The sequence below is a fragment of the Podarcis bocagei genome (genome assembly GCF_964188305.1).
Source record: "Podarcis bocagei genome assembly, chromosome: 11".
Lineage (NCBI taxonomy): Eukaryota > Metazoa > Chordata > Lepidosauria > Squamata > Lacertidae > Podarcis > Podarcis bocagei.
The window spans coordinates 48,359,200-48,386,954 of NC_138136.1; the positions used below are offsets into that span (position 1 = coordinate 48,359,200).

At 41.9% G+C, this 27,755-nt stretch overlaps 1 protein-coding gene across 3 annotated transcripts; it reads left to right on the plus strand.

Moving 5' to 3' along the window:
• Positions 1-119: 119 nt before the first annotated feature.
• Positions 120-27,578, plus strand: NADK2 (NAD kinase 2, mitochondrial). Of its 3 annotated transcripts, none has more exons than XM_081212985.1 (12): positions 120-692; positions 10,598-10,686; positions 12,797-12,885; positions 13,327-13,408; positions 14,425-14,508; positions 17,832-17,968; positions 18,323-18,401; positions 20,063-20,206; positions 21,909-21,964; positions 22,060-22,113; positions 22,476-22,599; positions 23,813-27,578. In XM_081212985.1, the coding sequence occupies exons 1-12, from the start codon at positions 255-257 to the stop codon at positions 23,949-23,951; spliced, it is 1,515 nt and encodes a 504-aa protein (XP_081069111.1). In that variant the 5' UTR covers positions 120-254; the 3' UTR covers positions 23,952-27,578. The 3 variants fall into 3 exon arrangements, with proteins under 3 accessions (XP_081069111.1, XP_081069112.1, XP_081069113.1); XM_081212986.1 differs by having other exon boundaries at positions 122-692; positions 20,111-20,206; XM_081212987.1 differs by lacking the exons at positions 120-692; positions 10,598-10,686 and having other exon boundaries at positions 12,797-12,895.
• The last annotated feature ends 177 nt before the right edge of the window (positions 27,579-27,755 follow it).

Below are 27,755 nucleotides of genomic sequence, written 5' to 3' on the forward strand. Positions count from 1 at the left end.
CACGTCGGATGCGTCCGTGCGTCAGGCGGCGCGCGCTGAGCAGAAGGGGGCGGGGCTGTGCGTGCGTGCCTGTGTGTTGCTTTGCCTCACCCCGCCCCCCACCCCCGCCACTTTCCCGAGCGCGCGCGCCGCGCTGTTGTGGCGCAAAAACCTGAGGCGAGGGAAGGTCGCCGCTCTGTCCCTTCGCCTCCCTCGCGGCTGTGGTGGTTGTGGCGGCCGCGGCGGCTCCAGCAGGAACCCCGCGAGCCCGGGCTATGACCTGCCTCCCGAGCTACCTGAGCGGCGGCAGTCCCTCCGCCGCCCTCCGCGCCTTGCTCAAGCCTTCCCGGAGGCACCAGCCGCCTGCCCCGCCGCCGCCTCACAGCCACCTCGCCTTAGCGCCCAGCGCAGCCCGCCTGGCCGCGTCGGTGGCTTCAGCCGCCGCCGCCGCCTTCGCCGCGTCCGGGCTCCCCTCTCAGCCGTTAGCGCTGGCGGGGCGAGGGTCTTCGCCGCCGCCGCCTCCGTCCGCCCCTTCCTCCTCGCAGCGCTGCCTCAGCTCGGATGCTTCTTCGTCGGAGCTCCCTTCGCGGTCGGGAGGCGGCGCCGGGTTCCGCCCGGCCCGGGTGGTGGTGGTGGCCAAGACGACCCGCTACGAGTTCGAGCAGCAGCGGTACCGGTACGCGGGGCTCTCCGAGGAGGACCTCAAGCAGCTGGTGAGTGGAGGTGCTCGGGGATTTAAATCTTCCCTTTTGGCCTGCAAATGACCCGAGATCATAGAATGGCAGAGTTGGATGGGAACCCTGAGGGTCATCTAGTCCAACCCCCTGCAATGCAGGGAATATGCAGTTGTCCCTTAAGGGGGTCGAACCTGCAACCTTGGCGTTATCAGCACCCCACACGCACCAACTGAGCTATTCAGGCTGGATGGGAGATCACCTGGCATATCTTTCAACTTTTCCCTTTTCTTGTGAGGAATCCTATTTGGAATAAGGGAAGTTCCCTTAAAAAAGGGAAACGTTGACAGCTATGTCACCTGGAAACCGCTATGGCCTTGACTTCCACAGGTAGGAGAAATGCTGGCTATGTATGTGCTGAATATTCCTCTTAAAGGAAAAAAAAACCTGGGAAGAGGTTGTGTGCATACAAGAAAAAGAGGCCATAGATACAAACAGATGTAGCATGTGCTTTCATTGAGCAAGCCCACTTCACTGCATCTGCTTGAATATGGGTTTAGTGCACAAAAGTTTATACCACAGTAAGTCTTGGTGTTTGCAGTGCAGTAGGCAGCCTCATCTTTGTGCATGTATAAGCCAGACCTTGACATAAGCACACACTCTTTCTCTGATAACAAGGTAAGTTAGCACAGGGAGGTGACTGTTGGAGGCAGATACTTAACACCCCAAACAGCACCCAATCAACAACTGTTTTTGTGGTTTGTAGTAGTGGCAATTTGTCAAGCTGGTGTGGGGCTGGGGAGGAGTTCCTTTTTAGTAACAGTATTTGGTGATTGCCTGTTTATTCTACCTACTAACTCAGTATGAAAGAAGCATAAATGTAGTGGGGCCCACCCGAACTGACTCCCTCCTTATTATAGTGACTGTGTAATATCAACAGGCATAATTTGAATGAAGCCATCTTCTACTACATCAAGAATGGGAAAGCTGTGGCCCTCCAAATTTGTTGAATTCCAGCTCCATCTGCCCCAACCAGTATGGTCAGATTGTAGTTCAGCAACATCTGAAGGGACACAAGTTCCAGAGCCGTGCTCTGTATGCTTACCATAAATCAGTTTAACTTGAGAAACAAATAAAAATGTGTCTGCCCATCAAGTGTACAGTGGTACCTTGGGTTAAGAATTTAATTCATTCTGGAGGTCTATTCTTAACCTGAGGTACCACTTTAGCTAATGGGGCCTGCCGTGCCGCCGCTGCGCAATTTCTGTTCTCATCCTGAAGCAAAGTTCTTAACCCGAGGTACTATTTTTGGGTTAGCGGAGTCTGCAACCTGAAGTGTCTGTAACCTGAAGCATCTGTAACCCGAGGTAAAACTGTATAAGAATTTGGCAGAGAACACTTTTGGGATGGGTGGTTCAGAGTTCAAATTCCTAACTACCAAAACAATTTGGAGTACCACCCTTGCACCTTTTCCAAAAAGGGGAGGGCCAAACTTATATTTGGATATGGTTGCCATCTTTTCCCCCCTTGCAACTTTTTTGGAGGGCATGTGTACAACTGGAGCAGAAAATGAGTTAATAAGGAAAAGACCTCATCCTTTTGTTTCTAGTTTTATCTACTCAAGGCTGCATCTGAGTGTTAATAAAACAAAAGAACAAAAAATGACCACAGAATATTAACACTTGAGCAGTTTGGCCTTATGCTGCCATCTATTATTTGGTTAATTGCATTTATTTATTCCAAGGATATTGTCAACTGTCAATATTCACAACATTATGATAGTACCATCAGCTATTTGCTACATCTAATAACTTTTACTAATAAGAAAATAGGTGTTTCATCTGGCCAGCACTCGGGCTTCGAAAGATCAAGACCTTAATACAGAATCACTTGATTAAGGAAGTGGCAGTTATACATGTTTCCACATCCACAGTTTCACATGGCACTGACTGCTAACACAGATTCATCTTGATTATTTACTCTTCAGGAAAGTACCATCTATTTTGGTAGCACTCAGCCCCAGTCCAACTACCTAACTTGCAGCCATGTGAGGCTAAAATTATTGGCTCTGAAGGGAAGGCAAGTTAAATGAACTGTTGCATACTCCTGATGTGTGTATAGTGCTGTCTTTCTCCCTTCTGCCTTAAATATATACTTTGAGGCTATAAAAGAGATAATTGATCACATAAGTATAGTATATGTAATACATTTACTACCTCATGCCATCTTAGCACACCTTCTCTATAGCAGTCATAGACTACTGTATGCTGCTGACAAAGATTCATTCCACCCACACAAAATTATATCACAGGCCAGATTCACTATGTTGTTAGCCAGTGGTAATCTGATAATTCCTGCTATATATCTATAAAGACACAGCTGTTCATCCTGCTTTTTTCCTGATTGACCCACTTTTTCATCTAATGTATGACGTCCTTTCTTTTGTACAGTGAGTCTGTGAGCAGGGCACATATTATTTTAACAATTTTAGGCACTTTAACAATGATCAGATTGCTAGGGGGAAGGTGGGGTTTGTTGTTGTTGTTTAGTCGTTTAGTCGTGTCCAACTCTTCATGACCCCATGGACATGTTATGAAATAAAATTGAGAGCAGCTTGGTTCATGTCAGTATACAGAATGAGCTATCAAACTGCGCTAGAGACTCTGTATTCATGAAACTTCCAGCAATGTCAGTGAGGCTTTCTGGTTCATTCTTTATGAAGTATATATTGTTATGACCATTAGGTTTTCTAAATAATATCTTCTGATCAGAATGGATAAAAATGTTGGCTTAAAAATAATAGCTTGTTAGAATTAAATCATAATATGCTAAACTATTATAATATCTCAACACTGAATCAGTGGCCTTCTATTAGGGTTAAAGCGTGCTTTTCTAAAGAAGCATGGCCAAGCATGATAAATGTCACACAACTATTCATATACTTTAGCAATGGTTCTTAGGCTCCCCCCCCCCCATGGACCATTTGGAAATTGCTGAGAGTCTTTGCAGACCACTTAATGATTTCCCCCTTCCCTGTCTGTTGTAGCAGTTGTAATGCACTATGCTAGATGCTGGATGATTTTAATTGTACTTTTACAGACATACTGTAGACCACCTGAATGAAGCTCCGCAGTTTGGGAACTCTTGTACTATACTGTGGGCTTGATACTGGGAGCACAAGGATCCAGCCCTTTATTCCCAGGAAACGGCATCCTGTATAATAGGATAATGTACACTGTTTATAATTACGTGTGTAAATGTATACACATTTACCTGTCTTTGATAGGCCTAACTTATTGTTTCCTCCTCCCTCCCAATGCTTTTTCCTTTGTGTCTTGTGTTTTACATTGTAAGCCTGGGAACACAGACTGTCTTATCCATGTGATACTTTTTTGAATGAACAGCAGGATCAAAATGCTTAACAAACATGCATAGGATTGCGGAGGTTCATACACAGTGCCCACCTCAGTGAACAGGCATTTTGTCATATAAAACTCTTCTGCCACGTCGATTGCTAGCTGCTTCTACTGCTTTGAAATTGGAAATTTTAGGTTTTCCAGTTGCTTGACTACTGCTTTTCTGCGAGCTTCAAAACAATTTGTTTCTACAAAATAAGTGGCTTGCTATAGAGCAGTACTCACACACAGTCATCAGTGACTGGCTGCTATGGAGCCAAGGACTAGCTTCTTTGTAGGAAATATGGTGCCATTAAGCTCGCTCTTGTCATTCTAGTCTTGCTCTGCTTTTGAGATGGCAGCAGAGGGGATTGTGGTGTCAGCCCTTTAAAGTAGTATAACTCCTCAGGTTCTTTTCTCTTCAGAGGCTGCCTTGGCTTTGGAAACAGTAGTTCTTAATCAGTGATATTCATTCTGCTCTGATTCTGCCAGTTGGCAAAATCTCTTAGGCTTTCTTTTCCCACAGCCTTAGAAATTCTCTTACTGATGTGAAACACTTTTGTATATTCAGTTCCTGGCAAAGTAGATACAAAAGTAACTTCTTTGAACACTGTTGTAGTCTTCTTTGCATTATCTTATGGAATGTTTGCCGTATTCATTGTTCTCAGTAGTTTTCTCTTTACATATTTTCCTTATCTTGCATCATACTAACAGAGAAGCACAGAGTTTTTCTTCCTACCTTGCATGTTCCTCATACAATTTCTTAGCCAATTTCGTAGGGGTGTATTTGTTATTTTGTGATGTACTTCTCTGAATGCTTAGCCTCTCAACTGGTTATTGTCAAACATTTCAGTTTTTTTATTCTAATCATCCCTATCCTTCAATGGACTGTTCTGCTTTGAGGGGTTGCAAGTACCTGGCTTTGTGGCTGTTCAAAAACTTGTTTAAAGCATTTAAAAAAAAAATTTAAAGCACTCTCCCAGCCCTTCTAAATAAACTTTTAGGTGGGAAGGGCTTGCGGGTTTTTTGCTTGATATATTGGCCAGCCAATCAGTACTGTGAATTGGACTGCAAATCCCATCCTGGTAAGAAGCTCATATATGTAGTGCAAACATAGTGAGTGTGCTTCCATAGCATATTCACCACTGATATTTTTGGTATTTTGATGTATCCCAGAATATCACAGGCTTTTTGCTCTTAAGTTACCTTAGTTCAGTTCTTTGCACATATTGTGATTGGTTTTTACATTGTGCCCTTTTATCTTGTTAACTTTGCTCAAATAATGTTGCAGACGCAGACCTAATAAGCAAAGAAAAAAGGTGATTTTAAAAGATACGTCTGGAGTCTACACTATGCAAAAGAACAGAGGCTCCATATTTTATTTTATTTGTCTTGGCATGTAGCATCGCTGTAAACTAATATTTTAAAATCTTTGCTAACCTTGCTGATTTGGTTTCTTGCAAATTTTCCACTTGTGTCCCTACTTGAGCATCTTAAAAGCAGAACATGATAGGATAGATTACAGAAAGATTGGAACTCTCTTATAGATCTTTCCTTTCTGGAGTTTGTTTCTGCCAGGACATTCTTAACACTGTGAGTTTACTTTTGTTTGGACATACGCAGTTCCTGAAAAAGATTGTGATAATGAGTGTTTACATTGTCTTCTGACAGGACAATCCAAATTTCAGACTCTTTGAAGACATCATTTTCAAGTGAAGCAATATTTTCACTGAACAAAATTCATTTCATTGTGTGGTTTGTTTGAGAAACTGATCTCTGAAATGACAATCTTTGGATTCTTTGACGTACATGAATTGACTTGATCTTCAAACTATTGTCATGGCAACTCTCTTTAAACAAAGGTGCTGTACACAAGGTTGTGGAATGTCCTGCCATGTGATGCCCAAAATCTTCCTGACGCAGTGCATTTGGAAGGCACTGAGGCATCGCTCCTGGCGGGTGTAAGTTGTCCACAGCGGCGGGCTCAGCACGCAAGCCTGTTAGACCATCTTGGTATTGGTCATTAGCATTACATTATCACATACCCTTTGGTGTTCAGAATTTTTATGGTCACTAAAATTCTTTTTCAAAGCAATTGAGAATGTTGTTGTTTTTTTTATAACATTTTATTAATTTTCCAAAAATAAAAGCAACAACAGTACCAAAACAAAACAAATTGACTTCCCTCTAGTCCCTTCCTTGGTTCTATTATTTATCAACATAGTTTCATTGTCAATTTTGCCATTTCAGCATATTCCATTAATTTAACTTGCCAATCTTCTTTAGCTGGGACGAAAACAATTGAGAAAGTAATGTAGTATGTGTGTTACTTCTGTTGGGGTGTTCCTCTGGAAGGATTAATTTAGAGATTGGTTCATTTAGTTACATGGTTCCATTTCATTCTCGCCTTGTTTATACAACTTGCTGTGGTGTGGCTTTTTGCTCATCTCCCCACTGAGTATAAGTGTGATACATTTGCCGGATTTTTAGAGAACATAGATGTGCCATGAAGGAAGCAGGTGGTTCTGTTCCTATCCTTTCAGTTTACCGTATTTTTCGCTCTATAGGACGCACTTTTTCCCCTTCAAAAATGAAGGGGAAATGTGTGTGCGTCCTATGGAGCGAAGACGCCGTAGCCCCGCGACCCTCTCATGGCTGGGGAGTTGACGCGCGGCTATAGAGGCTCCTGCCATAGCTGCGCGTCACCTCTCCAGCCGGGAGAGGCTCGGGGGGGCTGCTTTAGCCCCGCGCACGCTCTCCCAGCTGGGGAGGTGACGCGCGGCTATTGAGGATCCTGCTGTAGCTGCACGTCACCTGTCCAGCCGGGAGAGGGTCGCGGGGGGCTGCTTTAGCCCCGCGCCTGCTCTCCCGGTGGGGAGGTGATGCGCGGCTATAGAGGCTCCTGCCATAGCTGCGCGTCACCTCTCCAGCCGGGAGAGGGTCGCGGGGGGGCTGCTTTAGCCCCGCGCGCGCTCTCCCGGCTGGGGAGGTGATGCGCGGCTATTGAGGATCCTGCCGTAGCTGCACGTCACCTGTCCAGCCGGGAGAGGGTCGCGGGGGGCTGCTTTAGCCCCGCGCGCGCTCTCCCGGCTGGGGAGGTGACGCGCGGCTATAGAGGCTCCTGCCGTAGCTGCGCGTCACCTCTCCAGCTGGGAGAGGGTCGCGGGGGGCTGCTTTAGCCCAGCGCGCGCTCTCCCGGCTGGGGAGGTGACGCGCGGCTATAGAGGCTCCTGCCGTAGCTGCGCGTCACCTCTCCAGCTGGGAGAGCGCGCGGGGGGGCTGCTTTAGCTCCGCGCGCGCTCTCCCGGTGGGGAGGTGACGCGCGGCTATAGAGGCTCCTGCCATAGCTGCGCGTCACCTCTCCAGCTGGGAGAGGGTCGCGGGGGGCTGCTTTAGCCCCGCGCCTGCTCTCCCGGTGGGGAGGTGATGCGCGGCTATAGAGGCTCCTGCCATAGCTGCGCGTCACCTCTCCAGCCGGGAGAGGGTCGCGGGGGGGCTGCTTTAGCCCCGCGCGCGCTCTCCCGGCTGGGGAGGTGATGCGCGGCTATTGAGGATCCTGCCGTAGCTGCACGTCACCTGTCCAGCCGGGAGAGGGTCGCGGGGGGCTGCTTTAGCCCCGCGCGCGCTCTCCCGGCTGGGGAGGTGACGCGCGGCTATAGAGGCTCCTGCCGTAGCTGCGCGTCACCTCTCCAGCTGGGAGAGGGTCGCGGGGGGCTGCTTTAGCCCAGCGCGCGCTCTCCCGGCTGGGGAGGTGACGCGCGGCTATAGAGGCTCCTGCCGTAGCTGCGCGTCACCTCTCCAGCTGGGAGAGCGCGCGGGGGGGCTGCTTTAGCTCCGCGCGCGCTCTCCCGGTGGGGAGGTGACGCGCGGCTATAGAGGCTCCTGCCATAGCTGCGCGTCACCTCTCCAGCTGGGAGAGGGTCGCGGGGGGCTGCTTTAGCCCCGCGCGCGCTCTCCCGGCTGGTGAGGTGACGCGCGGCTATAGAGGCTCCTGCCATAGCTGCGCGTCACCTCTCCAGCTGGGAGAGGGTCGCGGGGGGCTGCTTTAGCCCAGCGCGCGCTCTCCCGGCTGGGGAGGTGACGCGCGGCTATAGAGGCTCCTGCCATAGCTGCGCGTCACCTCTCCAGCCGGGAGAGGGTCGCAGGGGGCTGCTTTAGCCCCGCGCACGTTCTCCCGGCTGGAGAGGTGAAGCGCGGCTATGGCAGGAGCCTCTACAGCCCCACGTCACCTCTCCAGCCGGGAGAGCGCGCGGGGGGCTAAAGAAGCACCCCGCGACCCTCTCCTGGCTGGAGAGGTGACGCGCAGCTTTAGAGGCTCCTGCCATAGCCGCGCGTCACCTCTCCAGCCGGGAGAGCGCGCGCAGGGCTAAAGCAACCCCCCCGCGACCCTCTCCTGGCTGGAGAGGTGACGCGCGGCTATGGCAGGAGCTTCTCCGCTGCGCCTTTCCGCTGCTCCCTGACCTGCTCTTTGGGGCTGGTGGTGGGCTTCCCCCCGCCAGCCCCAAAGAGCAGGTCGAAAGGAACCTGAAGCCTGGAGAGCGAGAGGGGTCAGTGCACGCCGACCCCTCTCGCTCTCCAGGCTTCCAAGGTAGCCACCTGAACGCACCTTAAACGGCACCTTGTTTTAGAGCAGGAAAACAAGAGGGGGGAAAGTTCTCCCCCTCTCTGTGCAGCGCCTCCTGCCGCTTCACTGAAGGGGCGCTGGGCAGAGAGGGGGAGAATTTTTTTTTCTTGTTCTCCCCCCTGTAAAACAAAGTGCGTCCTATTGTCCGGTGCGTCCAATGGTGCGAAAAATACGGTAGTTCCTGCCCTGGCGTACATTGTACTCTAATGTACACTTACAGAGCTAAGACAAAATTAAGTGGCAGCTTTTCATCACCTTCCCACAGACCTATGTGCTGTCACTATATGTTTGTAACATGTACAGCTTGTATGTTAAGAATATAACTTACTTTAAACATGCAGTATTGAGAGAATTCAGACAAAATTCTCAGTTTATTCAGGCAAGTATTTGTAAGCAGATTGAAACCTGCTAAGAATTGCAATCAAGCAAACAGGCTGGCAGGCCAAAATTCTGAAGGCTAAGGAGAATTACAATGAAGTGTGCTCACAAAAGATGGTGACATTCGTAAAAACAAATTTAGGCATATTTTGTTTCCCTCTTCTGTAAGCTCAGTGACTTACTTGATTTTATTTTATATTTTTCGGGGGTGACATTCAGTGGCACATGAACAGACTTCCTCTTTTCCTCCATACATGCTCCTCCAAAATCTGCTCCAAAAGGATGGTGGCTTTTCTGGAGCTGATTTTTCGGGTGCTCAGAATGCTGCAGCGGAGGAGAGAAAGAGGAAGTCATGTTGTGCAAACAGAAATCATTTGTGCAATCTTGCAGGCATCACTGGATGTTTCTCTTTTTTTATTCTTCGATGTATGTGAAACTCCCAACTTTCTACAAGTTTTCTCCCTACTCTCTACAAGTTTTCTTAAGCATTTAGTGGTTTTATTGCTGATGTTTTCCTTATTTTTGATCATTTTGTCACCTTGAGCACTTTTCTAAGAGTTATACTGGGATAAAAATGTACTTAAATATTTTTTGTGTATATTCGGTGGTCCGGTCTCCAGAAAGGCTTGCCAGTGGTGGCTAGAAATTTAATTTCGTTACTAGAGGACAAAGGCCTCAAAATACACAACCACAGGAGTAAGAACTTTTTAAAAGCTGGCAATAGTATAGGTACGCAGAGTGCCTCTTTCAGTATGGTGTCATCGTGCTTTTCGTGCAGTATCCTCTTGCCAGGTAGTAGATAGAGAAGTAACAAAGCCAAGCTTCTTTAGTGACTAGAAACAGTTGTCAGTGAGATGCTATAATGCACCATGACAGGAGATACTGCTCCTAATTTGTTCTAAACTGCATACTCTCATTTCATCCCAATTCAGAACTCTTAGTAAAACTTATTTTAGGTTATATTTTATTTGCAGCGTTTGAAATTCACCAGGCACATTTTGCACCTGGCTATTGACCACTTGTGACCAAATGATCTGGAGGTGCATGCCTCGGATCTTGACTGTTTTCACACATCCACAACACAACCTATATAATACTATTCGTTATATTTTATCTGCACTATCAGAATGAATTTCAGGAACCAAAAAGTCATATTGAAAATGCCCCCAATTGGCAACTCTTTTTCTGGTTTAAGGAGGCATTTTGCACCTAGCTCATATATTTGAGTTTCTAACACTGGTTGATTGGTATGTCAGAATGCATATGGCTGATAGAATAGAATTGTATACTGGGACTTTTCATTAAAATGCTAGTGTTCCACATGCTTATATGCAGATTCTGAATTTTGAGCAACATTTAAATACTTTCTTGCTTGCTTGGTTTTAGAGAATAAACCATTTTCATGTTTCTGACAGTTCCAATTTTCCATAAATAAATTTAGCTTTTTAAAATGTAGTGTGTTCAAGCTTAGCTGTTTGCATACTGTTTTCACATGCTTAAGAAAATTACTGCCAACTTCATTAGATTTTGATTTTTGTCTTTCACAGCTTGCATTAAAAGGCTCTAATTACAGTGGACTACTGGAGCGACATCGGATTCATACAAAAAATGTGGAGCATGTAGTAGATAGTTTAAGGTAAGGGTATGTATCAATAATAATGATTATAATAAAAAATAAATAATATAATAAATAATTTCAGAGAGCAGAGGTTCTAGAAGTTTGGCACATTATTCTAATGCCCAATATATGAAATTATAATTACTCTGATCTAGTAAACCATGTTTATACATATTTGGGCTGGGCAATATCTGGTTTTCAACATCATGATGTATCACCAGATAACTTCACAATATACTGATATATCACAATGTCTGAAAAAAGGATGCAGCTGTGTAGAGGCATTTGAGGGCTTCATAGTTTTTCCCACATTGTGATTTTTGCATAGTGCACATAAACGCACACATTATGATTCACAATATGTTCCCAGGTCAAAAAGTATGAATCTGATATAAAAATATGGACTGTTTTGGATGATTTATCATCCAGCCCTAAGACATATGAAGGGGACTGTATGTATAAAAGAAAGGGAAGATTGACTCTTTACTTCTTTTTCTGTTAGCAGCCCTACACATTCAGTTTCAGAAGTTTCTCATAGTTCAAACAAGATAGTTGGGGCATTTTAGTTTAGAGAAAAGCATGTAGGAGGGGGCATGATAGTGGTGTATAAAAGTACACTTGGTGTGGATAAAATGGAGAGAGCAAAATTATTCTTTTCCAAAAATACTAGAACTCAGAGACATACAGTGAAGCTGAATATTGGAAGATCCAGGATCGAAAAAAGAAAATACTTCACATAGCACATAGTTAAACCATGGAATTTGCTCCCACAAGAGGTTGTGATTGCCACCAACTTGAATAGCTTTATTTCTATTAATTTATCTAATCCCTTTTTAAAAGCCATCAGTGGATATATTCTACCCCCACTGTATTGCTTTGAATACCAGTTTCAGGGAATCACAGGAGGCGAGAGCATTGTTGCACCCAGGTTCTTCTTGTGGTCTTCCCATGGCCATCTGTTTGACTACTGTGAGAACAGAGTCCTGGGCCAGAATAGCGTTAGGCTTGATCCCACAGGGCTCTTATTTTCTCTGTTGAAAAAGATGTACAAAGGTTATCTGTATACAGTTCTCTGCATACACAAGTGTCAGTGTGAATTCAAAGCTATTGTTGCATCATGTAACCAAACTGGACAACAGTAGGATATTGTTGAGTTTTTTACTGACCTTGTAATCAGTAGAACATAACCGGCAGTTTCACTCTTGAGTTAGTTTTCAGTTGAACAACATAGTAACAACCACAAACTATTTTTGTTTGTTTTTTTCTTTCAACAATACACACACACATTCATTGATTGTCATAAAACCTCCACAAAAAACCCTAAAATTACTAAAAGATGGTTAGAAGCAGGTGTTTAAAAAACATTCAAAAGATAATTAAAGTCACCAATAATCTAACTACAATTTTAACTACAGTTTACACTTATTGGTTTTGATGTATACATGCACAGGTTTTGCTCACACTAGGTTGAGCTCTTCCTGAATAACAACCCAAAAACTTTTGATACATAATCCCGTGTTAGTACATCGGATTTAGCAGAGGAAGGTGATGAAAGGAAAGCATTATAGCAAAACCCCTTCTATGTAAATCAAGAGTAGTAGCCTGTTGGCCTTGAAGTTGTTGGTCTCCAACTCCCTTCAGCCACAGCAAGCATGGCTGATAGACAGGGAAGGTGGGATGTAGTCTATCAATATCTGTAGCGACACAAGCTAGCTGTTACTGGTGTAAAATAATTAGAAGCTTTCAGGGAACTGGTAAGTAGAGTTTGATGCAAGTGATAGTTATCTTCCATGTGACTAATAATAATAAAAATAAATTATTTATACCCAGTCCATCTGGCTGGGTTGCCCTGGCCATTCTGGGTGGCTTCCAACACACACACACACACACACACACACACACACACACACACATCATAATAAAACATCAAACATTAATAGTAACAATCAGAGCCTATATAAAAAGTCACAATAACCCAATATTCATACTTGTGGTGTGTTTTTTTTGCTTCCCTTTCCTGATGTCATTATCAAAGTTATATAAACTAGCTTTTTAATGTGACAGTTTGCATTCCTTTTAAGCCCTTCAAACCTGACTAATAATCACTTGCGTTTCCATAAATCTTCAGGAATGAGAAGATTGAGGTCCGACTTGTGAAGCGCAGAGAATATGATGAAGAGACAGTTCGGTGGGCAGATGCTGTTGTAGCAGCAGGAGGTATTAACTTGTGAGTGGGGATGGGTATTTTAAATTACAACAAACTTGCGGGAATAATTGTTTAGCAGTATGAAGAATTGATCAGTTGGCTTATCAATAAATAAGTCTTAACCTGAACTACCAGAATAAAGTTGATTTAGTGTCAACACATGCAGGGGTCTGGAATGTAATCCTTGCACAAAACACTCATTGCCTGTATACAAATTATGAAACATTCTGTAGAGGTTGTTACCTAGGCTTTGTGCACCTGTTTTTCTTTTTCTTCAAAGGTATAATTTCCTTATGGCAAATTGAGTTCCGCATCAGAATCTATTTTCACTCTTAATTTTATACAATAATGGTTTAAAGATTTGAGCACAAAATTCTCTGTACTTGATACTTCCATTGGAATATTTAAATCTTATGTAAAAGTAATCTGATCTCAAACTATATTTCATCTAGGTGATGGCACAATGCTTTTGGCAGCCAGTAAGGTGTTGGACCGGTTAAAACCAGTTATTGGAATAAATACAGACCCAGATAGGTGAGCCTAAGACTTACAGATACCTTGTCATATTGTAAGTCACATCATTAAAAGTCTAGTGTCCTGTGAGTGCCATGTGGGGCATTTTCTGTCATTGATATGCATACAGTGACTTCCTTTGCCAGTTTATTATGCACATTATTCACAGTTTTTCCTTATTTCTCACAAAATTGATTGCATATTTGTGACTTCTGCATGGGTATAAATGGTCAAAGCTAGGTAAGAGTAGCATGGGCAGAAGCTGAATTTTAACTATACTGTCCTGCTAATCTAGGATATATTTTAACTGGGCTATTGTGTAGTATGCTAACTATGACTGTAGATCAGGGATTGCCAGACTGGCGCCCACAGTTGCCATAGTGCCTGCAAAGGCCTTCATTGTTGTCCCCAGGCAGGGCCCTAGCTTTCATTTTAAAACAAAGCAATACTTTAACCCTCCTACAGAGAAAGTTATAAAGCAAAATGTGCAGGTACACTTCTAAGTGATTCTGTAAAATGAGCAAGCCTGGCTGCTTCTGCCTGTCAGTGCTTTTAGCCAAGGAGTGAAGTCAGAGCAGTGATTGATAAATGAGTTGTTTAGACAGCCCACAATATGAATCCTTGGGACCCTAAGGAGCTGCTGTTTCCCCCTCCCATTTAATACACCTTTCCTGCTTATTTTTTAGGCAGAATTTCAACAGGTTAATCCTTGTGTGGAAACACAATTATGTGAAAGGCTTCACCATGATTGTACACTCTCTAATTTAGCGTTATGCCCCCATGGCAGCCATTTTGTTGTTTTTAGTCACTTCAATACATGAACAACAATTATTGGAAAATAGAGTGCCTAGGCATATCTTGCATAGAATGCTGTCTAAAAGTGAAAATTGCCCAGCTAGCTGCAATAATGTAATCCAGTATTGTATTACTTACTCCCTTTTTTTAGAATGGGTGAGAGGGAACATATCTTTGCCTGAAGGAGGTAACAGAATACTGTGATTTCATGCCTTATTCTCGCCTTGTTGTGTTCTATTCAGATCTGAAGGCCATTTGTGTTTACCTGTACGATATACACACTCATTTCCAGATGCCCTACAGAAACTTTATCGTGGTGAGTTCAGGTAGGTTAGAGCTTACGTATCTCTAGACAGTTGTTTTAAAGGAATGTAATTTTTTGTATTAATACAGCTATAGTGGGGAACAGACCTGAAGACTATTTGTTCCAGCTCTGCATCAATGTGGGAACCAGTGTGTCCAAAACAGTACTTAGTGTGATTTGTGGAACAGTCACACATTTCCGTTTTATACAGAATGGCTTGGAACTGGGAGCACAGATTAAAGCTGAAGGAGTTATGCGTATGCAGATTTTTTAAAAAAATGTTCAGATTCAAGGGGCCATTACACATCCCTAGAATTTATTGAGTCTGCAGTCCATATCAAAGTAGTGCAAAAACATTTATACTCAGTCAGGTCTTGGGCTGATTATTGTATTGTTTTTATTATTGTTGTTTTTATCATGTTGTGGTTTTATGTTTTAAACCACTCTGTGATCTCCAGATGAAGGATGGTATATAAATTAAATTATAAATTAAAATGCATTTAAAACATAGAATGTACCGTATTTTTCGCCCTATAGGACGCACTTTTCCCCCTCCAAAAATGAAGGGGAAATGTGTATGCATCCTATGGGGTGAATGCAGGCTTTTGCTGAAGCCTGAAGAGCGAGAGGGGTCGGTGCGCACCAACCCCTCTCGCTCTCCAGGCTTCAGGAAGCTATCTGCAAGCCTTGGGAGCCCAGCGGGAGTTCCCGTCGGGTTCCCTAGGCTTGTGGATAGCAGCCTGTTCTGGGGGCTGGGGTCGGGGGAAGCTCGGGCTTCCCCCACCCCAGCCCCGTGCCTGGAGGGAATTTTTTTTTCTTTATTCCCCCCCAAACTAGGTGCGCCCTATAGGGCGAAAAATACGGTGTATATATATATATATAGAGAGAGAGAGAGAGAGAGCCTTCTATACTAGTAGTAAAATACTGAATTTGGCCCAGTAGCAGATAAACAGCCAGTGCAGATCTCACAGATAAGATATTTATATATGCTTGACCCTACAAGCAGCCTGGCCACAGTGTTATCAACAGCAGACCTTCCTTTCTTGAAGCCTGCCTTAAAGCAGGATAGGATTCTTTTGTTCAAACTGTTAGGTACACATAACGGTAGATATACGGTAACTCCTGAAAGTGAACTCAGCTGGTAAGTGCCCAGCAGGATTATCGACAATACAGGGTCACGGAGAAATAAGAGGGAGCTATCAACACACTTAAAGGAAGCCCGGAGTTAGCTAAAATACAAAAGAATTGGTGTGTGTGTGTGTGTGTGTGTGTGTGTGGTTTAAAACAGCAAGAACAAAACCCCCAAAACAGCCTAAAGAGGACTAAGCATGCTCAGTGATCACAGAATGCCAAGAATCTGTAAAGGCATGCGGGAGTGGAATGGAGCATGGTGGAGGAGGACATGACTGGAATGCTGAACAGGTCCCTCTTGTAGATAGCTTTAAATGATGGTGAGTTCTTCCTCCCCTTTTCCAGTATTACAGCTCAGTTTGTTCAGGAGGATGGGAAAAGAAAGTGATCCTTCACTTTGTGGTGAGCACCTTGCTAGGCTACCAAGATTTCCTGGTTCACACGCCTTCTGACAACCTCCGGTTCAGATGGAGGAAAACACAGAAAAGCTGTTGTATACTCAGCAGTTTAATAAAATGGCATTAAATGCACAGTGTAATCAGTCATCATTTAGTCTGGATAATTTTGGAATTTACAGAATTTTTGACATTTTGCTGAATGTGTTGCATTTGGGGGTTTGTGTTAATTATCGAAACAGATAAAATAATACCACTTATTTCACTAAAGATTGTTAGGTAATAAATTCATTGATGTTTGAGTGGTCTTGTTCATGTTGCGTTACATGGGAGGATATTCATTCCACTGGTGGAGGAAGAGGGGTGCAGGGGGAGCGCACCGCCCCCGGCAGCGCAATCCCGGTGGGGTGCCATCGTGGCTGCCCCCCCCTGCCTGCGGGTGGCGCGCCACGTCCCCGGGACGCTGCCAGCCACGCCCCCGCCTGCTCTCTGCCCCCTGGTGCTGGAGCATGAAACTCTGCCACTGATTCATTCCAATCTTTTGAAGACTCAGAATTTAGTTATGCTGCATGGACATATTTTAGGAGATCAGCTGAGTAAAGCTATAGAGATATATCTGACACTAATGATTTCATCACAGCTATTGCTGATCGGTGTGCAAGAATCAATACCCGGCAAGGCAAATTTTAGATGTTTTGGAACATTTACTGTTGACATACACAATAATAGGCATTTAATTCTGAAGCATGCTGGAGATATCTTTATATCCAAGGATGGGAAACCTGTGGCCCTCCATATACTGCTGGACTCAAACTCCCTCAGCCCTAACCTATATGGCCAGCAGCCAAGACTGATGGGAATTTTAGCCTAGCAACATTTGGAGGGACACAGATTTCTCATTAACTTTATACCAATCATAATACCTTCATATAGAACGAATGGGATTGGGTTTTGTTTTTTATCAACTGGTTTAAAATGTTGCAAGCTATTTTAAAGTTAGGCACAAGAAGTCTTCAAAGCAGAAATTAAATCCTGCTGTGGTATAGTCTCATAATAGCTTGAACACCACTACCATAAAACCGGTTAATAGGGTGTCTTTCTGCAATGTGATCTTATAAATGAAGTTGAGGCTTGCTATTGTTTGATGATACTAAGTTTTGTCTGTAATGAAAATCAGTAAAGATAAATATTAAATTTTAAAATAACTTGATCAGTAATGATAAATATTAAATTAAAAAAATAACTTTATTGTTGTGTGCAATAAACAGTGGTAGAGATAACAGTGATAACCTTTCGGTGATATTATCAGGGACTACCCAGGTTCTCTTTATACCTTTATATTCACCAAAAGAACTTCTGTGTTTCACCTAGGGGCAGAGGCAGAACTGAGTTACAACTAGTTGTTGATTTGAGAGATGAGGAACCCTCCATTTCAGGGTCAGGGAACTTCCAGCTTATGGGCCTAATTAGGCTGGACACTACTCCTTATTTGGCCCACAAGACTGTTTCCCTCAGACTTAGCCCACATCTGACAACATACAAACTCCTGATGGCTTTTTGAAGCAGGGCCTGCTGACAGCTAGCCTCACTGGGATCTTCTGCACTAAAAAATCTAACCCCTGGAATGGTCTCCGTTGAATGTCTGATAACTTCCCCCACACTGTCTTGTAAGTTTTAGAGTTTAAAAGCTTACATTGTATTTTGTAACATTTTGGTTGGCCCAGTAAAGATTTTATTTTCTTGAACTATTGATTCATGCAGAAAAATTGCCATACATTTCAATTTGTTTGATTCTTGTGCTATTTTCTTCTTTTTAAAGATGGCAATGGCGGCAACGAATCCGTTTATATCTTGAAGGGACTGGCATTAACCCTGTCCCTGTTGACTTGCATGAACAGCAGTTGAGTCAAGAACAGCACAGCAGGGCCCATGTTAATGGAAGATTTCAGGATCAAAGTGAGTACAGTTTCAATCGTAAAATATAATCCACTCACTGGTGTGCAATGATCTTTTATTCAATCTTGAGATGTGATGTTAATGCTAATCTCAAATATGTAAGAGAAACATGTTCAGACTAGAAGGTAACTCGTCAATTAAGTGCAAGGCCCTCTTCAATAAATGAATAGCCAGACTTTTGTACAATGAGTTCTTTCAAATCAAGTGTGTACATCAAGAACCTCTTTATTTTGCTCCTGGTAGTCTTCCATATCTGTGTGTATTCACACACACCTCTATAATAATCTTACCGTTTTGCTTTCTGGTGATGCTTATCCTGTTAGCCTGTCAGCACTGATTTGCCTATATTTGCAGGGTCTCAGATATCTGAACCACACCTCTTGCCAGTGAGATCATTAAATGAAGTGTTTATTGGAGAATCTCTCTCATCCAGGTATGCTAGAATCATAAGCATTTTAGTTTGAGACTGCTTGTAAACTTCAATATCATTTTTTCCCTTCTGTGTGTAATAATGTATGCAAATATATTCAGACTTAATTACTGGATCCAAATTATACATTTCTGCAATTTCCCAAATCTGTGAGAAAACAGCATAGTTCTACATATATATTTTCCTCTCATGTTTCAAGAGGTCTTATTTGGACACACACATTTGACTTTGGATTCTTTTCCTGCTTGTTGTGTATCATCTTGCATATCAAGCATATGTTATTGAAGTTCTGGTCTTCATTGTTTATCACTGACTTAAACCATTTTTCATAACTGGCTCAAACTGTAAAACAACCTGAGGGGTTATCTAATAGTACACTAACTATTTATCACCCCCCATTTCCACAGTGTCTGACAAGACCTCTCTGCATGTTACTGTCTAAAACACATAACACCTTGTACGTAATTAGTAAAAATGGGGAAATGATTTTTAATCATAGTGTTCAAAACTCTGACCTATTTCTCTTAATTGCTGACACTTTTTCATCTTTCAGTTCTTCCTTGCTTCATGCTTCCTAACACAGTATGTTTTATGTAGGAAAGGAAAATTGAAGCTTGATGCTCCCCCTCCCCCCCCCAAAAAAAAATTAAGCAGGAGGGCATGGAAGCTTGTGGAGATCATTCCCTTTCCCTTGCTGGAAGGGATTAAGCATGGGAGCAATACTACCAGACCCATCAAATAATGGGGATTATTGAAAAGTTTTGAATGAGTAGGCCCATAAGTCTTTTGTGAGTTGAGAATTTGAAGTGTGTGGAAATGATTGAATGATGACTGTGGAATGGGATTGCTTGGTGGATGAAAAGGTGAATGTTAGGCATGGTAGACATTTTATATTTTATGGGGTGTAAATTTGGGAAGTGTAGTAGGGAAGTGTGGTAGAAATACCTATTTAGATGCCAAGTTGAGTATTAGGTTGTTGGTAGCCAGTTTGATGCTCTTCAGATTCTGTTGGACTACAGCTCCCCTCATCTCTGACCATAAGCCATGCTTGCTGGGGCTGCTGGGAGTCATTGCCTAACAATATGTGGAACGCATCATATTGGCTAGCCTTGGTTTAAATAAAATGAATAGTTCGGAAAAGCAAAACTAGGGGTGGAGAACCCGTGCTCCACCAGAGGTTTCTGGATTCTAGCTCCCATCAGCTCCAGCCATCATAGTTAGTGGACAAAACTGATGGGAGCTGTAGCCCAGCAGTATTTGGAGGTCCAGAGGTATACAAGTTGCAGGCACAAATTCTATTACTTGCAGTTCAGTCTGAAAATTCCTTTTTGATTTCGATGGCACATACATATGGGAAGAAATTACTAAAGCTGTGTGCACTAATGCTGCAGTGTGGGAAATACTTATACCCTGTCCTATTAACCACAGATGAACCCACAAAATTAAGGTAGAAAATTCTAAAAGGCTTTCAAAATGGCTTGCTATCTTACTAACAATTTGCTGTATTTTTGAAAATTGATGAAAACTTACCAATCAAAAATCAACCTTGTTGCTTCATTAAAGAACTGCTGTACTAAATTTAATGTGAAATTTTCAGCCATGTTTGAAATTGCCCTTTTAGATTGGTACGTGCCTGATGTGGGGCTGTGTTCTGTCTTATTCAGGGTGAACTATAAGTCCTGCAAACCCAGTTTTAAATTCTCCCTTCATAGGGCCTCTTACTATGAAATATCAGTTGATGGTGGTCCATGGGAGAAACAAAAGAGCTCAGGTCTCAACATATGCACTGGAACAGGATCAAAAGCCTGGTAAGTTTGGTGTAGCCTTAAAATGTTAGTTCTTTGGCTTTTCCAATAGGAGTAATGAGTAAACACATTTTCATAGAAGATAGAACATGTTGTATCATCTTGAAGAAGTTGAAAACCATCTCATGAAATGGTCAAGTCCACTTGAGTTCTATCAAGCTGCAATTCTCTATCAACTTGCCTGGAAATACGATCCATTAAATCCAATGAATCTTAATTTTGAGTTGGCATGTATTGTGTTGAGTTGTTTGGCTTCTGGGTGCCAAGCAGGTTTTTTTTTCTTTGCAAAGGATGCAACTTCCCCATGCTAAATTGTGGCTTCTTTTGAAATTCCAGCTTCCAAAGCACTTTGTTAATGCAGGACTGGTGGCTACTGCTGTTAGGGAAACAGAAAATGGGGTGGTGGTAATTTTAAAAATGGGTATGCAAAGTTGTGTGATTCTTTAAATTGTGGTTTTAATCTCTAAATTCTGTAACAACGTCTGAGTGTGCTAGATGTGTAGACAAATAACCAATTTGCATGCCAATACATGGTACACTTCTGGGACTGTAGCTCTTCAAAATTCAGATGAGGATGCTTGAATGCTCCCCATGTAACACAAACTCCTCAAACATGGATAGTAGGCCCATTATGGAAAGATATAGCTGCTCAGTCTTCACACTGCTGGGTGTAACTTGACTGAAAATTGTACTGTCTCTGATCTTTGGATGAAAGCAGTATAGAAATTTACTACTACTACTTCTACTGCTACTATTAATAATAATAAGCCCTTTTTGAAAGGATTATTCTATTGTTTGGTTTTATGAGCATGTATGTATTTTGTAAGGTTAGTGAGTTTGATGACTCTAGTTGAAAAGTGGAATATAAACTGAATAATAAAAATACAGCATTTAATATGATAATGAAATAAAGGAAAAATTCCTGTTGGCTTGATACTTTCCAGTGTTTAGGAGATTTCAAGTTTAGGTTTTTTTGAAGTCAGAAGTTGTAGTAAGGGGTTGAAAGGAAATGTTAGTGTTGCTTCCAGTTGACATAAAATCTATTCCATTGAGGTTATGCAAGTATTTTTTCCCCTCCTGCTTTTCTTTCAGCTAGAAATTGGCTCCCAGTTTTTAAAATCCTCTACATTTAAGACAGCGGAGAATGCTAGAGAAAGGTTTGGGAAGTCTCCCAGCTGGAGCTAGTCCAGGTCCTTAAGAAGTACCTTCTTCCACATAAATACTTCCTGTATCTGAATATTCTATTCAGAAGCCCTGCTCAATGTGTCCCTGCCAAGTGGAAGGAAGCAGGTGGCAACTGGGGAGAAGATCTTCTCCATGGTAGCATCCTAGCTACATTATAGCCTCCAAGAGGGGTCACCTGGCACTTTATCTGTGATCTTTTCAGTGTCAGATGAAGGGCTTTTAAAACAACTTTTAATCTGAGCTGCTAATGATTTTATTTATTTATTTATTATTTTTTTAACAACAACAACAACAATCTTTATTACAGTCCAGAGACCCAACAAAACATTACAAATCAATACACAGTTCATTATTATTTATTTTTGCCGCTGCAAAGCTTTTTGGACAGTGAAATTCAGTTTTTGTTGCATTTTAAATGTATCCTAATATTATTCAGTAAGCTACCCAAAGAACATTTGTTGGTGGGCAGCCATATAAAAATACTGTATAATAAAATCCTTGTTTTTATTTCTGTTTGTAGGTCTTTTAATATCAACAAGGTAGCAAATCAGGCTGTGGAAGAAATCCTTAAAATTGGTGAGTTACCAGCACCATAACTATTGACCAGCAAATGCAAAAGATAATTGTATCTAATAGAAGAATTGTGTCTAATTCTTCCTTTTTTTCAACAGCTAAAAGTTATGAGAGCTTAAGGCTTCCATTGAACAAAGAACTTGTACAGAAAGGTATATTTGACTTTATCATAATTTCTGAGCTTATGGGCAATATGTTTCCTTTTAACTTTTGCACAGGACTTTGTTTTTCAGAATTGTAGAAATGGACATTATTTTATGTATTTAGCTTTCACATCTAATGTTACTCAGTTCTTCGACAGGACAGGCTAACAGTTTTTTAAATCCTCATAATTAGAGTGAAAATAGAAGATGCAGGCAGATATATTTTCACAAATCTTTCAGAATAGGAGTGTAAGCCATTTGTTATTTAAAAAACAAAAGTCTAGCCATTAAAAGCTCAGCTGATTTGAGAACTTACTATTTATTGCTTCACACACATGCAGAAGCTGATTATCTAATTTGTGTGCTTTCAGTAACAAATGGATATAATGAATCACTACTGTATAGTCCAGAGGAACCCAAGATGCTTTTTAGTATACGAGAACCTATTTCAAACCGCGTTTTTTCAAGTAGTCGACAACGGGGTTTTGCTTCAAAGTAAGTATTGACTGCAGGTGTTTGGTTTAAATTCAAGATTGTGACAAAATATGTAACTGCAGTTTTTCAGAGAATAGGAATCCTACTTTCAATCCTGTGATTGAAATGCATTTTTTATTTCATTTTACCGTATCATAATCATGGTTGCCAGTTTGACTGACGCTGCTATCCAGTAAGCATCAAGGGGACCCATTGCATCTTTGAAATCGTGAGGAATAAATATTGTTTTAAAAGTTAAAAGTTAAATCTAGTGTTTCCTTAACTCATAGATCCTTAACTCATAGATTCCTTAACTCAAAGATCCATGGATCTTTCCTTCCTAATGGTGTTGGCCAGATCTTGTCTTGCTGCATCTATGGAGAAGGCCATTTTAGAGTGGGTAGCTCTGCCTAGCAAGTCTAAAGGCAGGGCTGTTAACATTAGCCTTATCCTATAATCTTGCTTCCCCCCCAAAAAATATTTTTGTCAGTATTATCTTTCCTTCGTTTTAGCTTAGCTACAGAGAAGCAGAAAATACCTTCCTGGTGTTTCTGATGAATAGTTTTTACACCAGGGTCCCCTCCCCTCATCCAAAACACAGAATAGTAATTATATTATTAGATATTAATATGGTTTAATGTTTTAAAGCAGGGATGGGAAGCATGTGGCCCTCCAGATGTTGTTAGACTCCTATCAGTCCCAGCCAGCATGGCATGATCTCATTAGTTCAGAGGGACTTTCAGCCTGCAGGTTTAATACTGTTGCTCATCCCAAATGCATGTACATGTATGTGAACAAGTCATGAATCCCTCAACGGTTGGAAGCTTTATTTAATACTGCTTTCATTTCTACACATCCTGAAGCATTAAGCTTTTCAACAGCACCCCCTCTCCAAAAAAAGTTTAAAGATAAGTTATCAGGAACAAATGCACATTTGTGGAATATGGTTCTGTCATAGTATCTGTATTTTCCCGTTGGTTAAACTGGGCAGCTGAGTAGGTGTCATTTGACAGATGAGATCTTAAAACTAGCATACCAGTGAATGGATTTTCATTTTTAATTGGTTAAGTAGGTATGACCTGATTTTACATTCAATAGTGTAGAGACTAATAGCGATAAAATTACTCAAGCATGACTTTTGTAAAATAGTATATTCCTTCTAGCTCCCCATTGTAAATGAAACTGTTCGCTTGATTTGTAGGTCTGTAGTAGTGTTCTTTAAATGTATTTTCAGAGTTTGCATTCGCTCTCGTTGCTGGGATGCCTGTATGGTTGTAGATGGAGGAACTTCATTTGAATTTAATGATGGAGCAATAGCGTCAATATTGATCAATACAGAAGATGCACTGCGTACTGTTTTGCTAGACGAATGAAGAAAAAGTTTGAACTACTCACAATTCAAAGAAGGGATGCTGCCTCATTTCAGATGTGGAACTTGCTCTTTCATATAGACAGATATTGGGAAGCAACAATTGAAACGGCTTTTCATTCCTTTTGGATGAGTAATTCTTGGAAAACCAGTGTTTGTGAAGTCAGCAAAATCGCGACTCTTCAAAATCTTAATGAATCTGGCAGGATACTTTAAAACCTAAGACAGGGCTTGGAACAAATTGGTGTTAATAAACTGTACAGTTCTGTAGTAGCTATCTAGTACTGATTCTGCAAAATGCCTTGATTCCCCCCCCCCCCCATATGTATTTCATTGGTTTCTAAAAGCAAATTATGTTAAAAGTAATTAAGCAAAAAGGTTAGGTTAGTGTTTGAATTTAGCTACCCAAAAGTAACCCTTTTATATACATCCAAGAATTTTACTTTTCTGATTGGTCATGTTTGATTGTAATGGTTTTCATTGCTTTAGTTTTTCTACAGTTCAGTACCATAAACCCAGCATCTTGTGTCTAAGCTCCCCAAACACACTAGTTTGATGTTGTGCCTATTTTCTGTATGAGGAACCTATGGCTTTCCAGATGTTGCTGGACTGCAACTTCCATCAGCCCTGGCTGGGACCAGCAACATCTGGAGGGCTACAGGTTGTCCACCTGTTCAATAGCAAGAATAAAACTCACTTGAGATTATCCCCACTACCTGTTGAAAATCTGGCTTGCCAACAGTTTCAGCTGTGTTTTGAAAAATGTGTTATGGTAGATTTGTGATAAATTTCCCACCAGAAAGCATATGGTAACGATTTTTGGCACTCGGTCTTGAACTTCCATTTATTTAATACGGCACTGTCAGGGTTCCCGATTGGGCCTCTAAGGTATGACCCAGGAGTAGACCGGAAGGGAGAAGTTCCTGTGGTCCATGCTGAAGCCCCGTTTTTGCTGGGGGAAGAGTGTGAGCAATGGCATAGCCAAGTGATGAGGCAAATTACAAAGCCAAGTCATGTCAGAAGGATGCTTTTTGCCATCCCTTCCCGCACAAATAAGTCCCCTGCTTACCAAGGCTAATTAGTGAAAATACATACCATTCCTTTTTAAAATGCAGGTGTTTGTAAGACACTGAATGCTTTATGAAATGGGTACAACGGGGGGGGGGCGGGACTCCACTTGTGCAGTGAGGAAATACTTGGACGTTTTGAAAAGTACTCATTTTTCAATGCAGCCTGTATTCAGTGTTTTTTAAAGGTACATGATTGTGACCAATTTGAGCCAATTTCACATTACTGGAACTCATGTTCTTTTGCTATGTAGATAAGGCATTACAAACCATAGAACTGTGACTTAGAGCTGACTACTCACCATTGTTTCTTTGAACTAGCCATATGATTATCTGCAAACACGGTATTCAGTAGTGTATTGTGTAGTTTATTGGTTGACGCTACTAAACCCATGCACAGTGCAGTGTTTTGAGAATACTGCCCAATGCATTCACTGTTTACATTTTAAATAGTGGTAATGAACCCTCGGTGTGAGTCAGATAAGTGATGAGGCCTCTTTAAAGTACACAATAAGAAGTTCAAATAACCTTATGTCTTCAGAACATGACACCAAAAGTTAAAGTTCAGAAGCAGTTTTGAAAAGGTGTAAGTTTATTTTACAAGGCCACCTTTTAAGAAAAGAAAAAGTGAAGCCATTATACTAGCTCCTTAAACTACACTGTGAAGAACTTAACGGAATCTTAAAAGCTCCCACTTAAAATATGTATTGTACAAAATTTCCCATCAGTCAAAGTATCCAGTGATCTGTATTGGTACGGCTGGGGCTTTATAGGTTGTTTGGAAATGTAGTGGGTCCACTAAATTCAGTGGAACTTGCTTCCAAGTAAATCAATTTAAGATGAGGAATAGTAACCACAGAATGTGAAAAGGTGCTGTAATAATTTGAAATGGAGAAAGCTGTGAAATTCGTCCACCAAGATTGCAACTGTTTTATGAACTTCTCAATCTAAGTTTTAAAAATGACTCAACTTGGAGCATGATCAACCCACACCATGGGGCTAATGCCTGTACTTTAAAAATTCTGATAAGCCTCACCAGAGCCTTCCCCTACATATGCACATACCCCATGTTTCCCGCGTTCTGTCCCACTGCCAATACACATAAAGTGAAGGGATAGGGAAACAGGGCTGTGTGGGGATTCTGTACCCATGAGGCAAATAGATCATGGCTCTCAAAATAAAATACTCGACTGTGCCAACGTGATGAAGTCTTTAAAGTGTTTTATATAAAGACAAGTACTTAGGCAAGCTTACAAAGTTGTAAGCAAGGGCAATTGCTTTCTCAAACCTATTAGCCAAAAACAATAGTTTAAATGTAATGCAGGCCTTCAAACGGAAAAAGGATCAAACGATAGCTGTCCTTCGGGGTGATCTGAAATGTGAATTTGCACAGATGACAAAATAAAATACTATACTATTATTGCACATTTGAAGTGCTCCTGGGTGCCCTCTGCTGGTCTTGGTTTGTGACAGGCAAGCATTGTACTAGTTTTTTGAGTGTCTGTGTCAAACATTTATAAAATAATGTGTGGGTTTTTTTGTTTTTGTTTTTTTAGTTCAGGGTAAACCCCCAATAAGCTCACTTTATCAACTGCTCCTCTTTCAGCCAACCCCCTCCCTAAGCAGAAAAAAAAATCCTTATGGGGAGTGGGGATAGTAGCCATTGAAAAGGTACCTCTGGACTTGAGAGTGTGGTGGCAGATTATGCTTAGAGCATTACCTGCTACAAATCATGGGCACTTTCCTGTGTGTGTGGAGTTGCTTTTTGACCTCTTCTCTCCCCTCTAGTTTAAAAAAGAAATCTTTGGAAAGGAGTGCTGCATGGTATAAGAACAGAGGTAGGACATGAGCCACAATTTGTGTTGAGCCTTGCTTGAAAGAGACTGTACTTTGTGCTAGCACCACCCTCCCAAGTTGTTTTCTTGTGAAGTGGATCCACTTACTTTGTTCTGATGACTAGATGCAACAAATCTGGTTCCAAGTAATGGGGAAATACAGGTTACAGTAAAGGCTCATCTGTTTCTTCCCCCACCCCCCCTTTTGCCCTGCAAAGTAGGATATAGCATGTGAAAGCGATGTGGGCAGTTGTGGTGTTGGTCCCCTGTTGGACTGCTCTAATTAGCAGCTCCCCACCACCATGGCTATATTTGGTGTGATTAAAAAATGCACACACACAAAAATCCAGATCAATCACAGGTCTCACAGCTTAACATGTACGTTGGCTCTAATGGGAACAGGGGGTGAAGAATGTTCATAAAAACAAGACAATCTTTAGAAAGACAATTCAAGCTATTTAAAGATGCATTTCTATATAAATTGTTTGGTGCTAAGGGAGCTGATAGGGCAATTGTATATGTGAAATGTGTGCAAGTATGAAAGCCAACATATCCCCTCCTAAAATGGTCTAATTCTAGCATCCTGGACTAAAGTGTTCCTGTTAATATTTTAACCAGGATTCCGCATCTTACTAAAAATAAAGGCGTTGATATTTGGTGTTACTGAGAAATAATGTATGAGGTGGATAGCAATTAATGTAATAAAGGTGAGCTAGTGTTTTGGAAGTATTTTATGTGTCTCTGATGCTTGAAGACTACTTCAGATGTAAATCTCCAATACTTGTTATAAAAATGTTCTTGGCCATCTATATATAGATAGATACAGGTACACATATAGATATAATACTGTCCTTCATCTGTAGATTTCAGAGCAGTTCACAACATGAAAATACAAGGTAAAAACAC